An 8,756-nucleotide genomic window follows, 5' to 3' on the forward strand; every position below is an offset into this window, starting at 1 on the left:
AAAGCCCTTCAGGCGCTCTCAACATTTGTATGGTCTTCCAGGAATTATTCAGTTATTTTTCAGAGATCAGTATGAGTATAAGAGAGCTCTCTTAAATAGTTTTCTATTAAAGGTGTTGTATCAATATGTTAGTGCTTTGCATGCTTTGGTCAGTAAGACTGGACAACACCTATTCTTTTTGCTGCCTCCCAAGTGATGTCTATCAGTTTGAGAGCAAGTAAAGAATAAAAATAAAAGCAGATTTGAAATGCAGGCTTAGTCTACATGGAAATCTATTTGTGCTCAAAGAATCAATCAAGGAATAAAATTTCATCTAAGAAACTTTATATCAGGGAAGGAGAACTACTTGAAAGGCTATTAAGAACTTTAGCCCTGTCATACTCTCTGCACATAGAAGCCTGCGGTATCTTCCAGGAATTGTGAAGCTATTTTTCTGAGAACTGGAAAGGCAAGATTTTGTACCTGTTAACCTCTAATCTAGAGATGAGAATGATAGGTGATACCCAGACAAATGAACTAGTTTCATAGAACAGAAAATCCAGGTTTAACTCTCAAGTTACCAAGATAAGATGAAATCCTGCTTCATAGTACAGGCCTCTCGATATGATGGAGATTAGAAATCAACACAACTGAAATCACCAGCTATACTAACTAATGAGTTGTTGGGAAAGTAATTGAACCATTCCTGGAAGAGCCAAGGAACGTTTAAAGTAGGAGGATCTCAAGATTTTAATAGCATCTTTGTCTTTGTCTTCACTAATTAGCATCAGTACAGGCCATAACAACTCTATGAAAACCCCTGAGGCAGATTTGTTTTTCTCCTCAAGCCTTCACTGCCAAGTTACCACTCCTTTCTTTCTTTCTTTCTTTCTTTCTTTCTTTCTTTCTTTCTTTCTTTCTCACACTCATCATATGTGCAAAAAATTGGCATATAGCAACAATCAATGAAAATCAGTTAGAGACCAACTGTCAGTCATGGTCTGTTGTGTGTCTTCACAAACACTTTTCAGTTTTTATCCTGTTAATTTGTAGCTTCGTAGGAGCTAAATTCTTTAGCCGCTGTTTACACAATGACAATTCACAGGTCAGGAGAATGGACATATTTATTTATCTATACATACATATTTATCTAAGCTTATGCTATAAAAAACTCACACCATTTGCTTCACCTAAGCTGCCACAAGCTCAAAAACCTCTGCTGAGGTTAATCTCAAGCTACTAGCTGAAGAGTACAACTTGAAAAAGCTCAACTTAAACCAGAAATGGAAGAGGTTTGCCTTCAAACTAACTAGTGTGTTTTAGGGCAGAATCTTTACTTTGAAGGCAAACAGTCTCCATTGCTAGTTTTTAATCGCACTTTTATGAGTTTCACCACAGCTCAGAGAATAGCTCGCCAGTGTTTGTAGACAGGTCTTCCACATCCATTCAAGTTACGCCAAACCAATGGCAAAGAGTTTGATTGGGGAATGCACCATTTTTTCCCTGTTGATAGGTGGTTCCCAGGGGGTAACTGAGTGGTCTGTAGATCTGTGTGAACGGCACTTTAGCAATCATTTTCCCAGCGATTGGAATCAACCTGCAACAACCAGTTGTAACTGGTCAGGGAATATGCATTTTTGCCCATTAGGCCAGAAGTTGCCAGATGGTCACTGACCATATTGTCATCATGATTGTCACAGATCTGCAAAAGCCCAACAGGAAATTAGGATTCAGACTATAAGTACACATCATGCAGTTTGTCCCATCGCGCATGGGGTGATCGTGGCTCAAGAGTTGGGCGTTCGCCTTGTAATCAGAAGGTTGCCGGTTCGAGCCCCGGCTTGGACAGTCTCGGTCGTTGTGTCCTTGGGCAAGACACTTCACCCGTTGCCTACTGGTGGTGGTCAGAGGGCCCAGTGGCTGCCGTGTCCGGCAGCCTCGCCTCTGTCAGTGCGCCCCAGGGCGGCTGTGACTACCCATTCACCAGTGGGTGGATGACTGTGTATAGTGTAAAGCGCTTTGGGGTCCTTAGGACCAAATAAAGCACTATACAAATACAGGCCATTTACCAAAGTCATGTACTTATTTTATGGAAAACAAGTTGCTTTGTTTAACGATTACAATTTGAATCGTCTTTAATGAGACTACACATGCATAGAAATACAAGAACTTGACTGATGCAGAGCAGTAGCATCATTGGCTTTTCTTGCAAAACTGCAAAGACAACAAGGACTTTTTATCAAGTTTTATCAAGTACACATCCAGAAATGGAGCAGCCAAGACCAGCTTTGTGATTTCCACAAAAATCACAAAAAGAACAGTAAGCTATTCTCTGAACAGAAGTCTATCAAAGACTGTTTGATGGATTCAAAGAAGCATTTGACAATGTACTCCTCTCCAGGCAAACTTTAACAAGATGGATCAAACACTGCAGGAAATCTGGAGTTTTATCTGAAAAACAAAGCAGACAAATATAACTTTTTGTCCTTGAGAGCTGCGATATCCGCAACACTGCCCAGTTGCTCATCTGTTTACATGGTAGATTACAATGATGCTGGCAGCAATGCACTTAGTGAAAGGGACTGTGACATCGAGTGACTCGTTCACAAGGACAACTGCATGCTTGGATAGGTTTTCCAACTTTCTTTTGAAACGGATGCAAGTTAAAAAGACTGAAATGAACACAGAAGCGACATTGGTATTTTTCCATTGTATTACACACCAGGTGTTGTGTAAGTCAGTGCTAAAAATTAACTTTGTTGTTGATGATGTAACTAAAATGGTTAGCTTAATCAGGGCAAGAGCACTGAATCACAAACTGATTCACTACTGGTAGAGTTCTTCATTTCAGTATTACTGCTAGATTTTTAATTCTCTCTCAAAGAGAATTTTCCACATGAGGACCTTTCTTTTCTTTTTATCTTCATATGTGAAACAGCATTTGCCTGGATAAAGTTTAAGAAATCCAGATCCTCTCTCAGTAAAGATAACCTGTCCATTGTCCTTTGTATTTCCACCACAGACATTAAACCTGACTTAAATGCATGAAATATTAAATAGTGATTAAAAAAAAAGTTGGTGTTTTTACTATGCCCATGTAACTTTTAGATTGCCTAATTGTTTTTTTTCTTCTTTTTTTTTACTTTTAAACCTGTCTTGTCTTGCAGCTTTTGCAATCAGAATTATGATCTGAATGCAATGTTGTGCCAACATATTTTGCTTTTCCAAGATGAGCTCTATAAATTCTCTATAGCCTCCTCTTGCTTGTGTGTTTCTTTTACCTGTTTATTTATCAATTTCTATTAGTGTTATTTCAGGTAATAACATTATATGTTTAGTATGACAACATCTAAGCTTACAGGCAGGGGAAAAAAAGAAGATGGAGAAAATAGGAGAAAGCATAATAAAAGAATAGAGCACAAATAGAAAAGCACGATGTATCGTCAACTGGTGCACCTGTAAGAAAAAAACAAAGAACAGAGGAACATAGAAGACCTTCATTGGGTAGTTGTAACATCTGCTCCAGTACCATTAGCAGAACTGAGTTCAGCTTATTAGCACCGCTCTTTATAACAGTCCCAGTTTCCTGTGGCCTCGTGGGAAAACTGCACACCCCTGGTCTAGATAGAATCATACATATATAACAACATAAGTGCATATTTTCAACACGTAAGTGACAGTAACAATGTTTCCGTTCTTTACAACAACGCAAACTACTCATGAATCAGAACTTCATCTCTCAGGCCTTGCACTCTGCAAAGTCAACAGGCTTGCAGGCAGTTTCATCAAATAACGAGGAGCAAGGTCAGGAAGTACATCTTCTAAATTTCCCAACAATATATTTGCCCCTCCACCATTAAAACCTCTCAAAAAAGGTGCCTGTTTTAAATCAGTGGAATGTAAAATGACTGAGTAAATACACAAGACAGAACACAGTATACGAGACAGAACCATGACTTAAACGTTACCGGCGCATTGTGGATATAAGCATCTAGCATAATGTAAAGGAGGCGCCCTAGGGACTAGTAGATTGGCCTTGCAGATGCTTTGACATACAGTCAATTGGCATTTTGCACTGGAAAGCAAACTTAATATACTGAAAGTGCTCAACACTGAGGAGATGTGTGTATAATAGGCAGACTGTAATGCACTGGAAAGACCGGGTCAGGCCGGAAATGTTTGCATTGAGAAATGTGCTTCAGATCCTAACAAACATGTCAAAACTTGATTGCTGTTGTGCACCAATACTTTTGGTTTTTTTGCATTATGGACAGGAGTCAGTGGTTCTTTGCTCTATACACGTAAGGGTCCGGGAGAGTCCAAGTTATCCAGTCTTTGCTTCTTTGCTGTTGCTTTTGTTCCTTTATTTGGCTCTGCACAATGTAAACTTCATTTTAAAGAACTCAGCTTTTCCCCAGGGGATCTTTTTTTTTTTTTAGTGTTTTTGCTTTTTAAAGTCTAAGAGGTTTGTTTTAACAAATACATTTCGATAACAAGCAGCTTATGTAAGAATGAAAGCATTTCATTTCAGAGAGGAGCCCTGTCCTTCTTTGCAGAACACAATAGAGTGAACCAAGCTGTGGCTCCTCCCCCTCCTATGTCCGCTCTAGAATACACAAAGTCTGAAGGGGGTAACGAATCCTGGTACGCCCCTGCTAAAAGTGCTATTTTTAGCACTTTTAGTACGATTTTTTTTTAATACGATACAATATCATTCTTTGTTTTATTCCACTACATGTTATGGAAAAATACTTAGACGCTGCAGGGGAAGTTGCAGGAAAATCTAGAAACATCTAAAAGCCAGCAAATCCTCACCACCGGCCTTTGTGGTTTCACCGAGAACTCTCCGGAATGGAAATTTTTCACCTCATGTGAAGAAACGTGAGTGGAAACAAGCCCGGCCATTTGCTGATGTCCTCGGACGTCTCCCTCAGCATCAGCTATAAAAGTGCGACCGAGCGCTCGGATTGGCTTGTGGCACTGAAGCCGTCCTACGAGGGAACCTCTCGAGCTCGTGGCTGACACCAACTGGACGAAGACCATAACCGACGCTTTCAAATTAAAGAGAGCGGAAATTTACAGTCGTTGAAGCGAAGAGCTGTCAGCTATACGCCGGGAAGCAGTCTCATTTTAGATACTTTTACACTTATTCCGTGCAAAGGTGAGGGAGTTTACCGGTTTGGTTCACTTATTTTCCGCTTTCTCTTAATTTGACTGCTCCACCATCGAACGACCAAACACAAAAAACGGTTTGTTAGGATTTTCGTAGAAAATTTACCAGCTGTTTATCGGAGGGCAGAGGAGAAAAAACGACTTTTCTTAGAAAGCGTTAGAGCTCTCAGGCTTAGAATAATAACACCCAATTGTTGTTTTCCGCACGTGTGCCATTATCGTCGATTAAATGTGATGTGTTAGTGAAAGGCAGCTTTTTCCGCTAGGTTAATTTCCGTGTGGAGATGATGTAATTGTTCCTCCTCTTTCTTTCAGACTCTGCAGCCATGTCCGTGAACGTTCAGGTCAACAGCCCTAATGTGAAGTACACTGACTCTCACATTGAGGCTCAGTACTCTTACCAGACCTCGTCGGTGCACAGAGATGGGAACAAAGTCACGGTAAGTGATTTACATTTATAGTTATGTGTGCGCGTTTAGCCCCCAGCTAACCCGCGCTCTGTCCGTCACAGGTGACCCCCCGCACCACTGAGATGACGATCCGCACCGAGCGCCGTGTGCCTCGGCTGGGAGTGATGCTGGTGGGCTGGGGAGGCAATAACGGGACCACAGTCACAGCGGCCGTACTGGCCAACAAACTGGGTCTTACCTGGAAGACTAAAAACGGAGTAAAGGTGAGACGGGTGTCACAAATACGCACATATGTGTATGCTCCGGAAGGATTTGCATAGACTTTTTTTATGGTATTACTATTTGAAATGAAGAAGCCACACATTAGTAAAAACCTACCAAATAGAAAATGTAATATGATGTTCCTGCTGCACAATAACTCCTCCCAATCAACTTTGTGTGAGTTATTGCATTAAAATAGATCGCATGCTGCACAAATAATCGATTTCATTGAATATGACATATGCTAAGTATGGTCAATTTAATAACATAAAAGAAATACAAATACTTAAGAGAGTGAATGAATTCCACCAGCACGCTATAATGAGATGTGAAAATTACCACTGCAGAATGAATAGCAAGTCTTCTTGTCCTGCTGTAGAAACACAGTGTGCTGTATGTCCCCTGCTGCAGAAGTACAGCCTCATAATAAGCTGATTATACTGACATGTTCAATGGAGGGTTAAAGGCTTAACTTACTTAGGGATTTTCCCTTATAAGGACATCTGTAGTAATATTTATGAGCTGGTTCCTTCTATTTTTGGTTATTACTGCTTAATATATTTATAATTACCATTAAAAATAGGGAATTACATTCGATACAGAGATTAAAATCACATTCTTTTTGCTTTCTCTGCCCTCAGAAAGCGAACTATTTCGGCTCCCTCCTGCAGTCCTCTACTGTTTGTCTGGGATCAGGGCTTGAGGGCGAGGTTAACGTGCCCTTCCGGGACCTCCTGCCCATGGTGCACCCTAACGACATTGTGTTTGATGGTAAGAACAATTCCACACAGTCGTCTCAGGGTGTACACACTCAAGACTGGGGTGTGTGGGTGTGAGAGAAAGTTCAGACAAGTATAGGAGTGTTGACAGCTGTGAAAACTGATCCCAGAACATATGAAAGGGATAGGGAGTCCATAAGGTGAAGGTTTTAACTAAAAGTTACTGCACTGATCTTCTGTAAATTATTACAGTTATTTTGGTCAATATTTATTATGATTATTTAACAGGATTACTTACAGCCTTGTGCATATGATGTTATAGGAAGCACATGCACAGCCAGCACTTTCATAGAGATGCTAGAATCTAGTTTAGGATCAAATGGATTGCTGAAAGAGGTGAGCCTTCCTGTTTAGTTCTGAAAAATAATTTTTTTCTCCCTCCTTTTTTTTTTTTTTTTTTTTTTTTTGTTAGGTTGGGATATCTCTTCATTGGATCTGGGCAGTGCAATGGAGCGAGCTCAGGTGCTTGACTGGTCTTTACAAGAGCAGCTGCAACCACACATGAGCTGCCTGAAACCCAGACCATCAATCTACATTCCAGAGTTCATTGCTGCAAATCAGGAGAGTCGCGCAGACAATGTCCTCACTGGCACCATGGCGGAGCAGGTAATAAAAGTCTCTCACTCCCCTTTTTATTCATCTGTCTACTTTTTTTCCTCTTGCAATTTGTCTCAAAGAGTACACGATCTTCCAGATGGAGCGAATTACAGCTGACATAAGAGACTTCCGTCAGGCCAGTGGTGTGGACAAAGTCATTGTTTTGTGGACCGCCAACACCGAGCGCTTCTGTGATATCATCCCAGGAGTCAACGACTCTGCCAAGAACCTGCTGGCTGCAATCCAGGTGAGATCAATGGCCATAAGAATAAATCCAGAATCAAGTTTGAGTGCAAATCACAATAATGAGCCAACTTAAACTGTGTTGGTGGTCAGTGGTTATCATCAATCACCCACTCAACTTTAATTTCTTTCTAATGCTTAGGACCAAACAGTAATCCTTCATTACATTTACTGATTAATGAAGCTTAGAGGATGAAAAGATTAGCCCTTCTAACACACTTTGGATTTGTAAATGAAATGTCTTAATGAGTCTGAAATAGACAGCAATTCCTTTTATATCAGATCAGGGGAAAGAAAATTATGATTCGCCCCTCTTGGCCAAGTTCTTATTTTATCATCTTCCTTGAGCATGCTTGTACTGCTGTCAGCAATGATAAGAGTCTATTTCACAGACTTCTGATCCTCAGCAAATAGCTCAATTTAAGATAGTCATGAAGTCAACAAGAGAGATGTTTTACCGACGTGACGTAAAGAGTCTCAGGGGAACTGTAGTCAAGCGTTCCTACTAAGCGTAATATGATGACATGCTCAGTAACAGCTATCGTGTCTTTGTTTTCCCTTCATCCATCAGGCCGGAGCTGCAGAGGTCTCCCCCTCCACTCTGTTTGCAGTGGCCAGTATACTGGAGGGCTGCGCCTACATCAATGGCTCCCCACAGAATACTTTTGTCCCAGGAGCAGTAGAGCTGGCCATGCAGAGAGGCGTGTTCATCGGCGGTGATGACTTCAAGTCTGGTCAGACTAAGATCAAGTCAGTGTTTGTGGACTTCCTGGTCAGTGCAGGGATCAAGGTGAGGATTAATGAGACTGAGCCACTTGTCTGAATTCTCCAAAGAGAATTAGCATCTGTTATATTATAGGTATATACAATTAAAGTGTAACTTTATCTTATAAACAACAACTTAATAAGTTTCTCTGCTTTTGACAGCCAACATCCATTGTCAGCTACAATCACCTTGGCAACAACGATGGGAAAAACCTGTCGGCTCCACAGCAGTTCCGCTCCAAAGAGATCTCTAAGAGCAATGTGGTTGACGACATGGTCCAGTCCAACCCCATACTGTACGAGCCAGGAGAGAAACCTGACCACTGTGTAAGTGAGAACGACGCAAACACAGACAGATGACAAGCTCCGTGTCAGTATTTACAGACATCAGCTGACAGACTGTCTCTATTTTCTTTCAGGTGGTTATCAAATATGTCCCATATGTGGGAGACAGCAAGCGTGCCATGGATGAATACACTTCTGAAATAATGATGGGAGGGATCAACACTATTGCGCTGCACAATACCTGTGAGGTCAGTCTGTTTCTGTT

The 8,756-nt window shown here is 41.0% G+C and overlaps 1 protein-coding gene across 1 annotated transcript in view; it reads left to right on the forward strand.

Moving 5' to 3' along the window:
• The first annotated feature begins 4,582 nt into the window (after positions 1 to 4,582).
• LOC309695540 (inositol-3-phosphate synthase 1-A-like) overlaps positions 4,583 to 8,756 on the forward strand; it is a 5,687-nt gene continuing 1,513 nt past the window's right edge. The window contains exons 1-9 of the mRNA XM_082516255.1: positions 4,583 to 5,140; positions 5,467 to 5,591; positions 5,663 to 5,824; positions 6,464 to 6,593; positions 7,014 to 7,207; positions 7,296 to 7,445; positions 8,013 to 8,231; positions 8,369 to 8,533; positions 8,626 to 8,739. Of these exons, the coding sequence (XP_082372381.1) occupies positions 5,478 to 5,591; positions 5,663 to 5,824; positions 6,464 to 6,593; positions 7,014 to 7,207; positions 7,296 to 7,445; positions 8,013 to 8,231; positions 8,369 to 8,533; positions 8,626 to 8,739 (1,248 nt within the window). The 5' untranslated portion in view covers positions 4,583 to 5,140; positions 5,467 to 5,477. The remainder of the gene's footprint in view (positions 5,141 to 5,466; positions 5,592 to 5,662; positions 5,825 to 6,463; positions 6,594 to 7,013; positions 7,208 to 7,295; positions 7,446 to 8,012; positions 8,232 to 8,368; positions 8,534 to 8,625; positions 8,740 to 8,756) is intronic.

The sequence above is a fragment of the Aulonocara stuartgranti genome, assembly GCF_965226115.1.
Source record: "Aulonocara stuartgranti genome assembly, chromosome: 19".
Lineage (NCBI taxonomy): Eukaryota > Metazoa > Chordata > Actinopteri > Cichliformes > Cichlidae > Aulonocara > Aulonocara stuartgranti.